Genomic DNA, 20,252 nt, shown 5'->3' with positions numbered 1-20,252 from the left:
TGGAGATGAGAGAGGAAATATATTTGATTGCATCAGCCAATAGGATTTTTCCTACCTTAATTCCGATTGGCTGATAGAATTCTATCAGCCAATCAGAATTGAAGGATGCCATCTTGGATGACGTCACTTAAAGGAACCTTCATTCGTCTTTAGTCGTCGGCCAGGAAGGATGCTCCGCGTCGGATGTCTTGAAGATGGAACCGCTCCGCGCCGGATGGATGAAGATAGAAGATGCCGTCTGGATGAAGACTTCTGCCCATCTGGAGGACCTCTTCTTCCCGTCTTGGATGAAGACTTCTGCCCGTCTGGAGGACCACTTCGCCCGGCTTCGTTGAGGACTTCGGCCCGGTTGGGTGAAGACTTCTCAAGGTACGGTGATCTTCAAGGGATTAGTGTTAGGTTTTATTAATGGGGGATTGGGTGGGTTTTAGAGTAGGGTTGGGTGTGTGGGTGGTGGGTTTTAATGTTGGGGGGATATTGTATTTTTTTTCAGGTAAAAGAGCTGATTACTTTGGGGCAATGCCCCGCAAAAGGCCTTTTTAAGGGCTATTTGTAATTTAGTATAGGGTACGGCTTTTTATTATTTTGGTGGGCTTTTTTATTTTATTAGGGGGATTAGATTGGGTGTAATTAGTTTAAAAAACTTGTAATTATATTATTTTCTGTAATTTAGTGTTTGTTTTTTTTGTAATTTAGATAATTGTATTTAATTGTAGTTAGTTTAGGTAATTTATTTAATTATAGTGTAGTGTTAGGTGTAATTGTAACTTATGTTAGGTTTTATTTTACAGGTAAATTTGTCTTTATTTTAACTAGGTAGCTATTAAATAGTTAATAACTATTTAGTAACTATTCTACCTAGTTAAAATAAATACAAAGTTGCCTGTAAAATAAAAATAAACCCTAAGCTAGATACAATGTAACTATTAGGTATATTGTATCTAGTTTAGGGTTTATTTTATAGGTAAGTATTTAGTTTTAAATAGGAATAATTTAGTTAATTGTAGTAATTTTATTTAGATTTATTTAAATTATTTTTAAGTTAGAAGGTGTTAGGGTTAGGGTTAAGAACTTTAATATAGTGGCGGCCACATTGGGGGCGGCAGATTAAGGGTTAATAAATATAATGTAGGGTTCGGCGATGTTGGGGGCAGCAGATTAGGGGTTCATAAGTATAATGTAGGTTGCGGCGGTGTCCGGAGCGGCAGATTAGGGGTTGATAATATAATACAGGTGTCGGCGATGTCGGGGGGGGACAGATTAGGGGTTAATAAGTGTAAGATTAGGGGTGTTTAGACTCGGGGTTCATGTTAGGTGTAGACATAACTTTTATTTCCCCATAGGAATCAATGGGGCTGCGTTAGGAGCTGAACGCTGCTTTTTTGCAGGTGTTTTTTTCAGCCTGCTCTCCCCCATTGATTCCTATGGGGAAATCGTGCACAAGCAAGTTTAGCCAGCTCACAGCTACCGTAAGCAGCGCTGGTATTACAGTGAGATGTGGAGCTAAATTTTGCTCTCCGCTCACTTTTCTGCGGCTAACGCTGGGTTTGTAAAAACCCGTAATACCAGCATTGTTTGTAGGTGAGCGGTGAGCAGAAACTGCTCGTTAGCACCACACAGCTTTACCGACAAAACTCGTAATCTAGCCGAAAGTGTTCTGTAAAAAGTTATCTTTCAGTTACTGCCCAGCTGCAGGTAAAGAAAAAAAAAAGAAAGAAATGAACAGCAACCAATCAGCATCAGCAGTGCTGAGGTCATTAACTGTTTTACTGTGATCTCATGAGATTTCATAGTAAACTTTCTTAAACTGAATAGGGAAATAACATGAGTGTGCATGAGGCATGCTCCCTTGCAAGTCCCCGGACAAGCATACTGATTTGCTGCTTAAAGGGATATAAAACAAGTTGGGATAGAGACAAAACATAATAATATGTACTTTAATTGCATTACCTGCAAATTATACTGCAGTGTCTCACCATTAACCCTTTATTTTAAGTTTCTGAATTGTACAGCTCTAACTCCCCACACACAATTCCTTTTATGGCTGTATCTATATCCACCTGCTGGAGCATGCCTAGATGCAATAAGCTGCTGTGAACTCAGTTGAAATAAAATGCCTGTGTTTCTGATGCTAAACACTGATAAGGAGGGTGGATCAGACTAATCCAGACAGCATGGCTAGGTAACTAATTTTGCTCATTTTTGAAAATTATTTTAAAATACTTGCCAGCAATTTTTAAGCAATTTTTTAAGCAAACTATTTTTACTTAATTAGCCCTTTTAGTATATGGACAGATCTCAACATGTTTTATGGCACTTTAAAGTCCTTAACAGAGGGGTGTGAATATATTTTTGTTTTACATACAGATGTTCAGGTGATATTTTCTAGTCAGCTTTTTACAGTTATGCTGCAGCACTTTCAAGTGTTTCAACATTTGGGTATCATGTCCCTTTAAGGCTTATAATATATTATAAGCATGTGTTTACTGTTTATTGTCTGTTTAAAATGCCTAGTCCTTTTTTTGGGTCTTAGTCCGGCCCTAATAATATCTTATTACCCATACTTAATTATTAATATGTAGTTAATTATGCATAATATTAAAGGGGCATTGTAATTAACTTGTTCCTCTGTTTCAGGGTTTGTTCATTTTTTTGTTGTTTTTTTGTACTTTTCTTTCCCCACCACAAATAAATCTAACTTTGACATCCCCACCACCTGAATATTTGCTGTTAGCCTTAATTAATGTTTTATGTTGTTTCCTTTGTTTAAATAATTAGTTAAGTTTCTAGTCTCTAGTAATTACTTTTTCATTTAAACTGTATTTTGTTAGTTAACCCCTTCATTACCGGGTCTTTCAGAGAAAAACAAGCCTAAAATACCAAAGAATTTTTAGCATTTTTTGCTATCACTCCATTTAAACAGAAATAGTGCCTTGTTGTTTTTTTTATTTACCTGTCAAAACTATACATATATTTTTAAGTAGACAATCCAAGGTATTGATCAAGGCCCATTTTGGTATATTTCATGCCACCATTTCACCGCCAAATGTGATCAAATAAAAAAAATGGTTAATGTTTTCACAAACTTTGGGTTTCTCACTGAAATTATTTAAATACTGCTTGTGCAATCATGGCGCAAATGGTTGTAAAATTTTCTCTGGGATCCCCTTTGTTCAGAAATAGCAGACATATAGCATTGCCATTGCTTTTTTGTAATTAGAAGGCCGCTAATTGCAGCTGCGCACCACACTTCTATTGTTCACGGCAGTGAAGGGGTTAATTAGGTAGCTTAAAAGGGTCATTTTAACTTTAGTGTAGAGATTACCCTCCCACCTGACATTTCCCACCACCTGATCCCTACCAAACAGCTCTCTGCCCCCCCCCCCCCCCCACACACACACACACACACACTGGTCACCCCTATCTTTGTACTGGCAGACAGGCTTTTTTTTAAATAAAATATGTATAGATATTTTTCTATTTTCCGCAGTGTAGGATCCCCCTTACCCCCAACCTCCCTGATCCCCCCCCAACAGCTTTCCAAACCTCCCCTCTCTACCTATTAGCAGCCATCTTAAGTACTGGTAACTGCCTGCCAGTACCTGTAAAACATTTTTTTTTATTTTATTTAAATTTGTTTTAATTTTTGTTTTCTGTAGCATAGTGTACCCCTCACCTCCCCCCATCCCTTGATCCTTTGTTAGGGCTCCTCACATCCCATTTTCTGTAGAGTAGCTGCCCCATCCCTCCCTGTCCCTTTTAAAAAAAAAATCTGTAGCTTAGGGCCCTCCCTCTCCCTCCCCCCTCCGCTGCTGATTCGACGACCAGACGCTGAATCCAATGATTCAGAGAAAGCATGCAAATTTAAGCAACTTTCAAATTTACTCCTATTATCATTTTTTATTTGTTCTCTTAATATCTTTATTTGAAAAAGCAGGAATGTTAAGCTTAGGAGCTGGCCCATTTTTGGTTCACAACCTTGGTTACGCTTGCTTATTGGTGGCTTAATGTAGCCACCAATAAGCAAGCACTATCCAGTGCAGAACACTTATATTCCATACAGCCATTGGCTGCACACTCTAGTGACTTATTTATAATTGGCCACAGCAGAGAATGTTACCTAAGAAGTTACAATATTGCAGCTCCCATTATTTTATTCACATGAAAACTTAACTTATTTTGTCAATAGTTAAACAGCGAATTAAACTTTAAAAAATGTATCTACGTGTTATTCTCAGACTAAACTCTTTTCTGTCAGCCGTATATGGTCAGTTCAGGATTTAACCCAACTGCTAGCGTGGATATTAAAACACACGCTAGCACACTGAGAAATATCCAGGACGTGACCCACTCAGGAAACAAAATAAGCAGGGTATCAGAACTTCCCAAAAGAATATTAATTCAAAATATCTTCTTGAGGATAGAATTATTTTACAGGAGATAGCGTTCCTTTCTCAGGAAAATAGAAACAAACAAAGCTTATGTCCCTTTAAGCAGGTTGATAGTGGATAAATGAATATGCTTCTTTCTTGCAGGTTTGCAACAAACTAAGAATGTCCCTTTAAGCAGGTTGATAGCAAACAAAATAATAATGTCATTTTAGCAGAAATAAAGCAAACAAAAAATAAAGTCCCTTTAAGCAGGTGTCCGCAAACAAATGTTAATGTCCTTTTAAGCAGGATTGTCAGCAAAGAAATGATAATGTCCTTATTAGCAGGATTAAAGCAAACAAAGATAATGTCCCTTTAAGCAGGTGTCAGCAAACAAATGATAATGTCCTTTTAAGCAAGATTGTAAGCAAACAAATGATAAGGTCCTTATTAGCAGGGTTAAAGCAAACAAAGATAATGTCCCTTTAAGCAGGTGTCCGCAAACAAATGATAATGTCCTTTTAAGCAAGATTGTAAGCAAACAAATGATAAGGTCCTTATTAGCAGGATTAAAGCAAACAAAGATAATGTCCCTTTAGGCAGGTTAGCAGGCAATCAAGATTTGGAAGCAAGAGGCATTGGCAAAACAAAGTCGAGGAGGATAGGGTCAGGTTTCAAAATTGTACTCACTCAGACAGGGACCGGCAGAAGAGAGAGAGAGAAAACAAACGGGCACCGAGTAAATCTCCCGCCGAGATTTTAAAGGCAGAGAGAGGCCGCCACGTCATAGGGGTTGTCAGAGAATGCGTCACGTTGCCTAGCAACGTGACGTAGAACCCCAGAAGAGATCCGGGAGCCGCGGCGACACGGCGATGAACGGTGAATTCATGACATCACCCCCCCCTCAAGGACCCCTCCGGGGGACAGGACCAGGCCTAGTAGGGTGGAACTTGTGAAAGGCCTTAATTAAGGCAGGGGCATGCACCTGCCGGGCAGGTTCCCAGGATCGTTCAGTAACAGGATAACCTTTCCAATGAATGAGATAATACAGTTTCTTCCCACGAAGTTTGGAATCCAGGATGTGACTGACCTCAAATTCAGGTAGGCCTTGAATCAAAAGAGGTGGAGGTTTGAGCAGAGGTTTAGAATACCTATTAGATAATACAGGTTTCAAAAGAGATACGTGAAATACCGGATGGGCTTTGAGGGTCTTGGGCAGAGCAATTCGGTAAGCAGTAGGACATACTTGACCCAGTATTCGGAAAGGACCCACATATCGTGGCCCCAATTTGGTGGAAGGCTGTTTGAGGCGAAGATGACGTGAAGAAACCCAAACCTTATCGCCAGGCCGATATTTGGGAGCCCTCCGTCGCCGAAGATCAGAATAGAACTTATAACGTTCAGAAGCCTTGGAAAGAAGAAGGTGTATTTTCTTCCAATGACGAGTTAACCTCCTGGCGGATAGATCAGAAGCAGGATTTTCAGTGGAAGAGGTGTGTAGAGGAAACGTTCTGGGTTGAAATCCATAGGCTGCATGAAAAGGAGAGGTCCGAAGAGAGGAGTTGTAACGTGTGTTATGAGCCAATTCTGCTAGTGGAAGGTAACCAGTCCAATTAGAATGATGATGATCCACATAATGCCTCAAATAAGTTTCAAGGCACTGGTTAACCCTTTCGGTTTGGCCATTAGACTCCGGATGATGTGACGTAGACAAAGAGATAGTTGTTCCAAAGTGTTTGCAGAGTGATCTCCAAAACCGAGAAACAAATTGTACTCCTCTATCCGAAACAATGTTCAGAGGGAAGCCATGTAATCTCACAATGTGTAAGAGAAAAAGTTCGGAAAGTCTTTTGGCAGATGGTAAACCAGGTAAAGGAATGAAGTGAGCTGTCTTAGTGAACCTGTCAACAACCACCCAGATAGTGTTGTTTCCAGCTGAAAGAGGAAGATCGGTAATAAAATCCATGGATAAATGGGTCCAAGGCTGATGAGGAATGGGTAACGGTTGAAGCAAACCGGAGGGAAGTTGACGAGGAGTCTTATTGCTGGCACACTGTGTACATACTGAGACATAATCTGTAACATCTTGAGACAGAGTAGGCCACCAGACATGTTGCTTGAGCTTTCGAGCGGTGTTACTGATGCCAGGATGTCCAGAGAGAGGACTGTCATGAGCCCAATATAGAATCTTGGAACGAAGACGTTTAGGAACAAAGAGTAGGCCATCAGGAGGTTTGCAAGACAAAGGAAGATCCTTTTGAGCAGATTGTAAGTCATGTAACCACGAGGTTGATAACTGGGCTAAGACTTTATGAGGTTGAAGTATGGTACCAGTTTCAGGAGTTGAAGTGTCTTGAAATTGTCTGGAAAGGGCGTCAGCCTTGATGTTCTTAGAACCGGGAATATAAGACAGATTGTAATGAAAACGTGAGAAGAACAAAGACCAACGTGCTTGTCTGGAGTTCAGTCGTTTGGCCGTTTGAAGATAGAGAAGGTTTTTATGATCTGTGAGTATAGTAAACGGCAAAGAAGTGCCTTCCAACCAATGCCTCCATTCATCCAGTGCCATTTTAATAGCAAGTAACTCCTTATTACCTACATCATAATTTAATTCAGAAGGAGAAAATTTCTTGGAGAAGAATCCCACAGGGTGGATCTTTCCTGTGTCAGGTATACGTTGGGAAAGAACAGCCCCAGCAGCAACTGATGAAGCATCCACTTCAAGAATAAATTGAAAATCCGGATTTGGGTGACGCAGGATAGGTGCAGAAGAGAAAGCTTTTTTGAGAGAATCAAAAGCTTCAACAGCTTCAGGAGGCCAATCTTTACAGTTTTGTCCTTTCCTGGTGAGAGACGAAAGAGGTGACGTTATAGTAGCAAAACCTTTGATGAATTTCCTGTAATAACTGGCAAATCCCAGGAAACGTTGCAGAGCTTTAAGAGAATCAGGTTTAGGCCACTCCAAAATGGCAGAGAGTTTAGTTGGATCCATTTCAAATCCTGATTCAGAGATTACATATCCCAAAAAGGGAATGGACCTTTGATGAAAAGAACATTTCTCCAGTTTGGCAAATAGATGGTTATCTCTTAAACGTTGAAGTACTTTCCTGACGTGATGTATATGATCTTGGTAGTTCTGAGAAAAAATTAATATATCGTCAAGGTAAATGATAACAAAAATATTCAAGAAATCCCGAAAAATCTCATTCACGAAGTGTTGAAAAACAGCAGGGGCATTACACAGCCCAAACGGCATGACAAGATACTCATAATGCCCAAATCGAGTGTTAAAGGCTGTCTTCCACTCATCACCCTTGCGCATACGGATAAGATTGTATGCTCCACGGAGATCGAGCTTGGTAAAAATGGTGGAACCTTGAAGATATGTGAATAATTCAGGTATTAGGGGTAAAGGATAACTGTTCTTGATGGTGATTTGATTTAACCCTCTGTAATCGATACAAGGTCGCAGTCCGCCATCCTTCTTTCCCACAAAGAAGAACCCAGCCCCTACAGGAGAAGAGGAGGGTCGAATGAATCCTCTGGCCAAATTATCTTTGATATATTCTTCCAAGGCTACATTTTCAGGCCTAGAAAGTGGGTAAGTTTTGCCTCGAGGATAAGGAGCTCCAGGGAGAAGATCAATAGGGCAATCAAATGAACGGTGAGGAGGAAGACGTTCTGCTTCTTTTTTAGAAAAGACATCGACAAAATCTTGATACTGCGTAGGTAGAGGACCAGAAGTATCGGTAGTAAGAGCAATAGTGAGTGGTATTTTAGTAAGTGGTTGAAGACAGTTAGTATGGCAAGATAATCCCCAGGAGGTGAGTTCACCATGGGTCCAAGAAAAGGTAGGATTATGTAACTGAAGCCAAGGAAGACCCAGGATTATGGGAAATTGAGGAGTAGTAATCACATCAAAACATATCCTCTCACAATGAAGTACTCCGACAGAAAAAAGTATGGGTATAGTAGTAAACTGGATGAGTCCGGAACCCAAAGGATCTCCACTAACAGTAGAGACGGAAACTGAAAACTTCTTTCTTAGTAAGGGAATAGTGTGAGTAGACACAAAAGTGGAGTCAATGAACACTCCTCCAGCACCAGAATCAATAAGAGCTTGGGTATGAATCTTGTTATCACCCAATTGAAGGGTTACAGGAACAAAGAGTTTATTAAAGAGGGAATGAACTTGTTTTTGGCTTAACTTAGTTCCCTGGACAGAAGTTAAGCCCTGGCTTTTACTGGCCTGGTAGGACAATCCCTTAATAAATGCCCTTTAAGGCCACAGTATAGACACAGGCCAAGAGAACGTCTTCTCAAACGCTCAGTTTCGGTTAATTTTATGGTTCCTACTTCCATAGGTTCAGCTTGATCAGGAGAAGGAGAGGCAGTTGTTACCGGGTTAGAAAAACGAGGAGCCAGACGAAAAGGAGTTCGAGTTGAGGACCTCTGATTTCTTTCTCTTTCTTGTTGGCGTTCACGGTATCTAGAATCAAGACTGATGCAAAGATTTATTAAGGCTTCTAGGGAGTCTGGAAGTTCCCGATACACCAATTCATCTTTGAGACGTTCTGAAAGTCCTTTGCGAAAAGCTGCTCTAAGAGCTCCCTGATTCCAATTAGTTTCAGATGCAAGAGTGCGGAACTCAATGGCATATTGAGACACTGATTGACCACCCTGACGTAGGTCTAATAGAGAAGCTTCAGCAGCGGAAGTCCTTCCAGGTTTGTCAAACACGTTAGAAAAAACAGAAAGAAAAGCATCCACATCCTGAAGTATAAGATCATCTTTTTCTAACAGAGGTGATACCCAGGCCAAAGCTCTTCCTTTCATTAAGGAAATAAGGAATGTAATCCGAGATGAGGGAGTAGCAAAAAGGGTAGGACTGTTACGAAAGTGAAGTCGACATTGATTCAAAAAACCCCTACAATCTTCAGGATTCCCATCATATTTATCTGGAAGAGGAATCCTAGGACTCAAATGTCCTTGTGATTGGTTGTTGGGAATAGGAGGAGAAGATGCCTCAATGTTAGGATTGGGAGGGATAGGAGCAACCAAGCTCTGTAATAATGTAGTGATTTGATCCAGCTTAGTATCCAAGGATTGCAAGTGGGTAGCATGAGATCCCAGTAACTGTCCCTGGTGAGTCACGGCCATGGATAATTCAGTGGGGTCCATTTATGGCCCGTTTGTAATGTCAGCCGTATATGGTCAGTTCAGGATTTAACCCAACTGCTAGCGTGGATATTAAAACACACGCTAGCACACTGAGAAATATCCAGGACGTGACCCACTCAGGAAACAAAATAAGCAGGGTATCAGAACTTCCCAAAAGAATATTAATTCAAAATATCTTCTTGAGGATAGAATTATTTTACAGGAGATAGCGTTCCTTTCTCAGGAAAATAGAAACAAACAAAGCTTATGTCCCTTTAAGCAGGTTGATAGTGGATAAATGAATATGCTTCTTTCTTGCAGGTTTGCAACAAACTAAGAATGTCCCTTTAAGCAGGTTGATAGCAAACAAAATAATAATGTCCTTTTAGCAGAAATAAAGCAAACAAAAAATAAAGTCCCTTTAAGCAGGTGTCCGCAAACAAATGTTAATGTCCTTTTAAGCAGGATTGTCAGCAAAGAAATGATAATGTCCTTATTAGCAGGATTAAAGCAAACAAAGATAATGTCCCTTTAAGCAGGTGTCAGCAAACAAATGATAATGTCCTTTTAAGCAAGATTGTAAGCAAACAAATGATAAGGTCCTTATTAGCAGGGTTAAAGCAAACAAAGATAATGTCCCTTTAAGCAGGTGTCCGCAAACAAATGATAATGTCCTTTTAAGCAAGATTGTAAGCAAACAAATGATAAGGTCCTTATTAGCAGGATTAAAGCAAACAAAGATAATGTCCCTTTAGGCAGGTTAGCAGGCAATCAAGATTTGGAAGCAAGAGGCATTGGCAAAACAAAGTCGAGGAGGATAGGGTCAGGTTTCAAAATTGTACTCACTCAGACAGGGACCGGCAGAAGAGAGAGAGAGAAAACAAACGGGCACCGAGTAAATCTCCCGCCGAGATTTTAAAGGCAGAGAGAGGCCGCCACGTCATAGGGGTTGTCAGAGAATGCGTCACGTTGCCTAGCAACGTGACGTAGAACCCCAGAAGAGATCCGGGAGCCGCGGCGACACGGCGATGAACGGTGAATTCATGACATTTTCTTTGAATGCATCATCCTATCTAGAATGTATTTAGTAACACACACTACCCTCTCGTCATTCTCTTTCTTAGAAACACTAATTCCTTTCTCCTCTGGCTCCTGAACCCTTTTAATCTCACTCTCAATCAATTTCACAGGGTATCCCCTTTGTATGAATTTATCCCCCATTTCTTGTAGTCTATTTTTGACTAGTGATTCTTCATTAACCACGTAGTCAATTTAAAAGAGTGAAAAGGATAGTTAATAAAGAATCACTAGTCAAAAATAGACTACAAGAAATGGGGGATAAATTCATACAAAGGGGATACCCTGTGAAATTGATTGAGAGTGAGATTAAAAGGGTTCAGGAGCCAGAGGAGAAAGGAATTAGTGTTTCTAAGAAAGAGAATGACGAGAGGTTAGTGTGTGTTACACAGTTTAACCCCATCAATAGAGAAATTAGAAACATTATATCCAGACACTGGCATATTTTGAAAAATTGTAATATGGATGTTGTATCCTTTAAAAATCCACCAATGATGGCATACCGCAGGGTCCAAAACCTGGGAGATATTCTAGTTAGAAATGATTTAGGATCTAGGAAGAAACAGAAATACATAACTAAAAAGAGTTATGGAACCTTTCCATGTTTGGGCTGTGCAAGCTGTAGTGCAGTCATTAAAGGGACAGAATTTCAACACCCCCAAACAGGGAAAAAAATTAGCATTAACAATTTCTATACTTGTGACTCATCCTATGTCGTATACCTCATTAAATGCCCATGTTCCAAAATCTATATCGGTGAGACCACCAGAAGGGTACAAGATAGGATGAGTCAACACAGATCCAATATCAGATGTGGGGACCAAGAAGCCCCTGTATCATGTCACTTCTTGAGTGCAGGCCACAATATAAGTCAGTTAAGGTGGCAAATAATTGATGGAGTGGATAATTTAAGAAGAGGGGGCAATAGGGAAACCATATTAAAACAAAAGGAGTCATACTGGATACATAAATTGGATGCTCTAATTCCTAAAGGCATTAATAGAGAGCTGGACTTTAAAGTGTTACTGTTATATATACGTATGTTTTACAAAAAATTGCAATAGTCCTTAGATAATGAATTACATTGTAAAAATCAAGTATTGATAAAAATTATATGTATTTTAACAACATATGAATAGGTATATTGTATATTGTTTTTAACTTTGCTTATGTGTTTAACATTGTAATAATTTTTGTAACCACTAGGTGGTGGTGTTAAGTGATAGAATTCACTTTGTAACATTATACATGGGGTTAATATGTAGGCCTATAAATGTACCTCAACAGATGAGGCTCATTAGCATGATTAAGGGATAACATCCCGAAACGTTGCTGCCTACCTACTTTGTACCTGCATGGGATAAAGATGTTCCAATAAAGCATTGAAAACTTACAGTGGTGCTGTGGATTTTCTAATTTTTCTACATATTAAGAAGTCTATTATGTGAGGGACTTAGCACACCCTCGCTATCAGACATGCAGATGTTAGTTCATATTAGACTATTGCTCAAACAGTAAAAGATAACTCTAGTAATACGAGTACAAAAATAGAAATAGTATTGATTGCGCTCGAGCGATGTTAACCCACAGTAGCGCTAACATATTTTCACTACATTTGTAATCTAGCCCATAATAAACGAAGATATGTAATGAAAAAAATGACATCCTACCATATTTGTTTCTGCACAACTAAGTTACCTCTTTTTACTTATATTATTAGTGCATCGTTAGAATTCTCTGTAGTATCTATATACAAAGAAAACATAGATATTGAGTATTTTTTCACCCTAAATAACCTTGCCTGTATCATGGCTCCATGTGATCATTTAAGGCTTGAATGCATTTGATAGCTGTCTTTGAATCAGTCTGCAGGGCAGGGTAGGGACGCTATGGCACAGAGGGCCATGCCAGTCCTCCAAAGAGATACTGAAGTACATGGGCGTGATAGATTTTACAACATTTATATTTGAATTTATCTCACTAGCGGATATTTCATACTATATAATTAAAAGAGTCAACAGAGATCTTGGCGTAACTGTAATGCAGATTATTAAATAGATTGTGACAGGTTCAAACAAAATGATTCTTTCCTATGGTGTTTTTTAGTATATGAACATATTTCCATATTTTCCTGCTTTAACATGTTCCAATTTATTTTAAAATAGGTACAAATTACATCTACATCCTTTAGATTGTAATCTTAAGTGACTTCGTTTTCTGTAGAGCTCTAAGGCAAAAGCTTCCTTCTATCTTTACTTGAAATTCATGTTGCTAGTATACCAGGTTTTAAATGTATAGCAATATATAAATGCATTGGATATTTTAAATAAATATAATAATAATAATAATAAAAATAATTATTATTATAATCGTTACTTTGATATAATAGACAAATATGAAATGTACATGAGTTGTAGTTGTCACTGTGCACGGTGTGCCGAGTATATGCGCAGAAAGCTTGCAACAAGAAGTTGGTTTAATTGATTACATTTTTTTACTTGTGTTTAATACACTGAGATTGACACTTTAATTGTTATTATGTTGAAGGAAGTATCACGTCAGTGACAAATCAATTTACATAATTTGTTTTAAAAATAATGCAATTTTGCCATCAGTTCTCTGAAGAGGTGCTGTGTTTAGATTGTAGGTGCACAAGTCATATGTACATATGCTTCATTTCCATCATAAAAACAATGATAGCTCTTACTAGAAGCATTTTTTGCTAATACAGTTGTAATATAAAACTGCCTCTACTTAAAATTAATTTTGACTATAATATCCCCTTAAAAATAAAAAAGTAATATATAAGACTTTATGAATGTCATAGAATGACAATGCTACAAGGGTATTATATCGCAAACGAACGTGAAAACCAGATATTGTTTGTGTGCAAACAATAGCGCTCCACTCGTAATATGGCACATAATGGGGTTCGGTTCCTCCTGCTAGTAGTTTTATTTATTTCAGAAAAGTGATGACAGTCCATGATCCATTACTCTTGGGAATTATACTCCTGGCCAATCCCAAAACTAGAAGGAAAAATGGAAGAAAAAGAGAAGCGCTTGTGTGTACCAGTCAGGTGAAACAAAGATAATGTATATCCAAAACAGAGTACTCACATTTTCCAATAGCACTCATACAGTGCTATCAGGCACATACTGGGTAATCACAGCAACCCAGCTTGCTGAATCTCCAACGTGTGTACAGGAACACTTGCGCTTTAAATCCTTGGAGCTGGATCATAGGAACAACCCCAATAACAGGAGGCAAAAAGGCACAAAGGGATTTCCCCACCAAGAAAATCCAGTCCTCAATAGGGTAGTAGGTAAATAGTGGTAGGTGTATAAAGGATCAGTAGAGGTTCCAGTCAGGTTAAAAAATGGAATTTATTTAAAACAATAAAAAACAGGAACCAACAGGTAGGGCATAAAGTATCCCTCCTACCTGTTGGTTCCTGTTTTTTATTGTTTTAAATAAATTCCATTTTTTAACCTGACTGGAACCTCTACTGATCCTTTATACACCTACCACTATTTACCTACTACCCTATTGAGGACTGGATTTTCTTGGTGTGGAAATCCCTTTGTGCCTTTTTGCCTCCTGTTATTGGGGTTGTTCCTATGATCCAGCTCCAAGGATTTAAAGCACAAATGTTCCTGTACACACGTTGGAGATTCAGCAAGATGGGTTGCTGTGATTACCCAGTATGTGCCTTATAGCACTGTATGAGTGCTATTGGAAAATGTGAGTACCCTGTTTTGGATATACATTATCTTTGTTTCACCTGACTGGTACACACAAGCGCCTCTCTTTTTCTTCTATTTTTCCTTCTAGACGTCATTCCATCTTGAGGGGAGAGCAGCTTTACTGATTTTCTTTGCTTGATGGATTATTCATTACTTTCCTGGATTCATTACTGGGACCTTCTGCCTCAAGAGAGACTTTTTGGTTCTTTTTTGATGGTGTTCAGATATATATATACACATATATTTAAATGGACTATTTAGTCTCTCTACCATCTTTATCATCTACATATATATGTGTATGTATATGTGATTACAGTTTATACTATTTTTTATCATTTGTTATTATCACTATTTATTATTATTTATTATCTCTTATTTTTTAACATATTATCTATAATTGTCTCGGTTGCTATTGATATAGTGCGCCCCCTATCAGGATCTCTTTATTGAGATTCTATTCCAATCCCAAAACTCCAAGAACCCTTAAAAAAAAAAAACTTCCACCTTACTGGAAACTAGTCTTTGCCTTCTCAAGAGGAAGGTGAAGAAGGAAGGTGCTCTAGGTGTTTGTAAGAAGGGTTTTCGGACCGATTTGAGGCCCAGTCCCTCTTCAGAGAGCTACAGTCTGGACAGAGGGATGTAGTTGGATTATGGGTAGTGACACAAGAACGCCCTCTAGGACAGTGTTTCCCAAAGCCAGTCTGCAGGACCCTTACTCAGGGCAGATATTCATATCTTAACTAGAGCACAGGTGAAATAATCAGCTGATCAGTAACCATGGTTACTAACCTGCTCTCACCCATCAGCTGATTATTTCACCTGTGTTCTAGTAAAGATATAATAAATATCTGGCCTGAGTAAGGGTCCTGAGAACTGGGTTTGGGAAACACTGCTCTATGAGTTATCTGTAGGCCTACCCCAGGTGTCGCTGGGACCGTTCCCTAGCCGCCTCCTGTCGGTTCAATCTTATACTATATATATACTATATAAATTGTACTGGAAGCCGCTTTATCTGCTTATGGTAAGTCCAGTAGTATAGGTTCCTATCAGGTAAGTGGGGAGTTGAATTGTTGGCACCTGTTTAGCATATAGGCTATTAGTAGGTACTCAATGGTGGATATATCATAGCCTGGGACTATTATAACAGACATTTTATTCTTACCCTATGTAGGCCATAAGGTGCGTTAAGTTTTTTTTATTAGTTTTTTTTATGTGCGTCAATATTTCACTTGTCAGCTTGTTTGCATACATCATTTTTTTCATGCAGCGCTATTTTTTTCATGCGTCATTCTTTTCACGTATTAGCATTTCTGCGTGATATGACTGTCGTCGGGTTATTTCTCATCTGATGCACTTTGCTTAATGCTCATTAAAGGGACAAATAAAAATGTCTTTCATGATTTCGACAGAACATACAATGTTAAACAACTTTGCAATTTACTTCTATTTTTATATGTGCTTCAGTCTCTTGTTATCCTTTGCTAAAGGAACAGCATTGCACTACTGGCAGCCAGCTAAACACATCTAGTTAGGCAATCACAAGAGACAAATGTGTGCAGGCACCAATTAGCAGCTAGCTCCCACTAGTGTAGGATATGTGCATATTCTTTTTCAACAAGGGATACCAAGAGAACAAAGAACATTTGAAAATAGAAGTGTATTTAAAAGTGTCTTAAAATTACATGGTCTATCTGAATCATGCAAGTTTAATTTTGACTTTCCTATTCCTTTAAGCCTCTGGTGATGAGGTATGATTTCATTGCTTCCAAGAGTTGCTTTCTTTGGGTGTAAGGTTACTTTATTTATCCTGCCTTTAATGTAATGTTTAAATCATTAACTGTATTTTTATTTTCTTCTATTGGCAGTGAGAGACCAGGAGAACATTCATAACCTTTGGGAAATACTATTCCTTGGCACCAGGAGGAGGCAAAGACACTTAAAGGGACACTCAATCAATCAAAATTAAACTTTCATTACTCAGATACAGCATGCCATTTTAAACAACTTTCCAATTTACTTCCATTAACTAAATGTGCACAGTCTTTTTATATTTAAACTACTACTGAGCATGTACAAGAATAAGTGTGTATGCATTTGTGAATGGCTGATGGCTGTCACATGGTACGTGTATGCATTTGTGAATGGCTGATGGCTGTCACATGGTACAGGGGGAGTGGAAAATGGCATAACTTTTAAAATTGCCAGAAAAAAAATCTACTACTCATTTGAAGTTCAGACTAAGTGCGATTGCATTGTCTTGTTATCTTGAATTTGTTGATTATGCAAATCTACTGTGTTGACTGGTCCTTTAAAACAAGACTATAAATATCCCTCCCACTTCCCCTACCCTCCAGTAGTTCTTTGCCTCGTATCATTGAGGTAGGCAGAGAGAGGTGCTCTGTAAAAGTAGAAATGAAGTTTAACATGGATTGGCTCAGTAGAGCCAGGGATCATATATACATAAAAATCTCAATAGAGTATTGGTATATATAATACTGGTTGACACTGGGTCTCCCAGGCTTCTTTCCAGTTTAACCTAAGTCTGATAACGCGGTGTGTTTCACACTAAATTACAGACTCATGATAGATAAGGTATCCCCTCTTTCATGGCAACTTGTCTAATAAAGAGGTGGTGTAAGTCTTGTCCCTGCACTAGGATGTGTGGTCTGTGCACATTCCTATCCCCTTTGAACCTGCCATAAACAGACCGGAGTACCGGAGTTCCAGCCATAGTCGCATAAAGCTGAGAGGGCTATGCCTAGGCTCGTTAACATGCAGGTAAATGATAAGCATTGTGTCGTACCGTGGTGGACTTTATAATACTTATTCATAGTCACACTTAGGTGATCTCAATACGGCTGCACTTGTTTCCAGATTCCCGGTCACTTAAACTGATATAGTGCAGGCTGCCCACAGTGGGCTAATTGTTTTACTACAGACCACAGGCTATGTTTTTATATAGGACGCAGTGGTGGGCGGCAACACTGATTCCTGCCGGAGGCAGCACTTTCAAACCATTTCCACTTCAGAACCACTGTGCAGTAGTCCTGTGGGAGGCCATTAGCAACACAGCTATTGCTGAGATCATCTCTAAGGAGTGGGAGAAGCCAGTGACTCATTTTGCCCCTTCAGCGGCATTTAAGAGATTATTCCCCATTCCAGATACCCACTCAGAGGTTTGGAACAGTGTCCCTAAGGTGGATTGCGCTATATGCACATTGGTCAAGTGAGGACAGCACGTCCTTTAAGGATCTCTTAGACAGAAAGCTTGAGGGACATATCAGAAGACTGCTTCTCAAGTCTAGCATCCTGTTTCAACCAGAAGTGGGAATAGCTGCACTCACAGGAGCATCCAAGTTCTGGTGTGAATCCTTAGCAATCTGATTACTGTGGAAACTCGCCTGGAGGAGATCCAGGATCAGATACAATCCATAAGGCTGGCAAATGTCTTCATCAGGGATGTCATCCTGTAAATTATTCGCATTAACACTAATAACTCTAGCTTTTCGGTTCTGGCTAGACTTGTGGCTTAAGTTGTGGTCTGTGGATAACATTTCTAATTCTAGACTTGTCTTTCATGGGCAAGTCCCTGTTTAGTCCGGGTCTGGACTCCATTATAGCCACAGCCACAGGTGGAAAAGTAGCTTTCCTACCTCAGGATAAGAAATCTAAGCATAAGACTGTGGCCCCCAGGGTAACCTGGATGCCAACCCAGGAGTGGAATAAAATCAATCAGCCCAAGAAGTCCTCCCAAGACAACAAGTCAGCATGATGGGTTTGCCCCCGACCTGGGGGACAGACTTTCTCTGTTTCAGAGGGAATGGTATTAATCCGTCCAGGACCCCTGGGTGCTGGAAATTATTTGTCAGGGATACAGAATAAGCTTTCAGTCTCGTAAGGGTCTTTTCATATGCACGGGAGGGGAGTGTCTGCTCTTTTAGCTTTCCAGCCTATTTCAGTTGGTGTCCCAGCCTAACCTTTCCAACTATGCTAAACTGGGAACTTTTAAAAAAGTTTTTAAAAGGTTTTATACTGGATTTGTAGATCAGTATATGTGCATAGTCTTCTTTATAGTAGTGTCTATTTCATGCAGTTATATGAAAATTGGTGTATAGTGTCCCTTTAAGGGAATACAAGTGTGCAGGCTACCCCAACCAGCACATGTGCAAACAGAGTTTGTGCTATATCTGAATATTAGTTTGTGATTGGTTAGCAGGAGTTCTTTTTTTCTGGGGGACAGGGAAATCAGGGAAAAGAATAAACATAAAACAATATACTCATTTGACAAAATACAGCTGCAGTTTCCATTGCAAAATTATTCTTATATATGAAGGTTTATAATTATGTAGTATACAGTTTTTGTTTAGTCTCCCTTTAAAATTGTATGCTCTATCTGAATCATGAAAGAAAAATTGGGGTTTCATTTCCCTTTAATTTTGACTGTCACTTTTCTTTTAATTTGCATTTATTGCAAACATTATATTTTCTTCTTTACTAATATATATATATATATATATATATATATATATATATATATATATATATATATATATATATATATATAATTCATTAAAATTATGGGGGGAGATAAAAAACTGAAATTAAAATCCTCCATGTCTCAAAATTAAATATTTGCATAGGAAATTAGCACATCTAGGCAAGAATCCCTGATTGCTTTTTCCCCAGAAATAACTCATATACAATGCTACCAATGCACAAGAGAATTCTGGGTAAGTTATGCAAATTAGATATGCAAATTCTCAGTTTTTTTGCTTCAAAAATACTGTTTTAACACAGTTATCCTTTCAACAGGATTATAGCAACAAATCAGAACTCACTCCTAGACAGCCTGTTTCGTTCTATTTGGAACTCATCAGTAGGAGATAGATTTCTGGTTGCTGCATTGATAAAGCTATTTTCAAGGTTAAATGAAAATTCATTAAAATTATGGGGGGAGATAAAAAACTGAAATTAAAATCCTCCATGGCTCAAAATTAAATCAATGTAAATATTTGCATAGGAAATTAGCACATCTAGGCAAGAATCCCTGGGGATTCTTGCCTAGATGTGCTAATTACCTATGCAAATATTTACATTGATATATATATATATATATATATATATATATATATATATATATATATATATATATATATATAATATAATTTATTATATATTTTTTTCTTACTCTGCTTTTGTTCATTCATTTGGTTTTCCTCTCTTTCACATTTCCAATTCCTCCCACTCAGTTCCTTATATAAAAAATGAACTGATGCAAGATATATTATCTACCTTATCAGCTGTATACATTTGTGGCAAAATAAATCTTTATAAATATCTACTTCTTGCTGATTATTCATAATTGATTATCTCTTAATAGTGTGTATAATGCCGTCTTGCATATAAATAGTATTTACAAACAGTTGAAGAATCCTTTCAAGTGTATCTTGTGTGTGCCTTATCTACCTAGCTAGCTACGACTTTATGCGCAGATCAATCACTTAACTCCCTATTTTTCTTATCTAGATGTGGGGGTGTTTCAAGTGGTTTAAATGTTTCCAAGTTGTTGATGTCTGGGTATTATCTTTTGAGTATCTTTACATTTGAATGGACTTCTGAAGCTTAATCTTATGAGTATGATCTGCTCTTACACAGAATTAAAGGTACAGTAAACACCTTTTAATTACAAGATATTTCTGTTGTGCTGTTCTAGAATAACATATCAGTCAAGTCTTAAATACAGTAGATTTGCATAATTACAAATACATGATAACAAGATATGGCAATAGCCCTTGGTCTGAACTTCAAATGAGTAGTAGGTTTTTTTCTGACAAATTTCAAATTTGTCTATTTCCACTCTCCTGTATCATGTGACAGCCATCAGCCAATCACAAATGCA

General features: G+C 38.4%; 1 protein-coding gene across 1 annotated transcript in view; it reads right to left on the bottom strand.

The window, feature by feature from the left end:
- The window catches only part of LOC128641688 (myotubularin-related protein 13-like), a 60,806-nt gene extending 42,899 nt beyond the window's left edge, over nt 1-17,907 (bottom strand). Inside the window, exon 1 of the mRNA XM_053694220.1 lies at nt 17,698-17,907. Coding sequence (XP_053550195.1) covers nt 17,698-17,907 — 210 coding nt within the window. The remainder of the gene's footprint in view (nt 1-17,697) is intronic.
- Between the last annotated feature and the right edge of the window lie 2,345 nt (nt 17,908-20,252).

This window comes from Bombina bombina, chromosome 11 (assembly GCF_027579735.1).
Source record: "Bombina bombina isolate aBomBom1 chromosome 11, aBomBom1.pri, whole genome shotgun sequence".
Taxonomy (NCBI): domain Eukaryota; kingdom Metazoa; phylum Chordata; class Amphibia; order Anura; family Bombinatoridae; genus Bombina; species Bombina bombina.
Note: the sequence above shows the minus strand (reverse complement) of the source record. Positions and strands in the feature narration are given on the sequence as shown.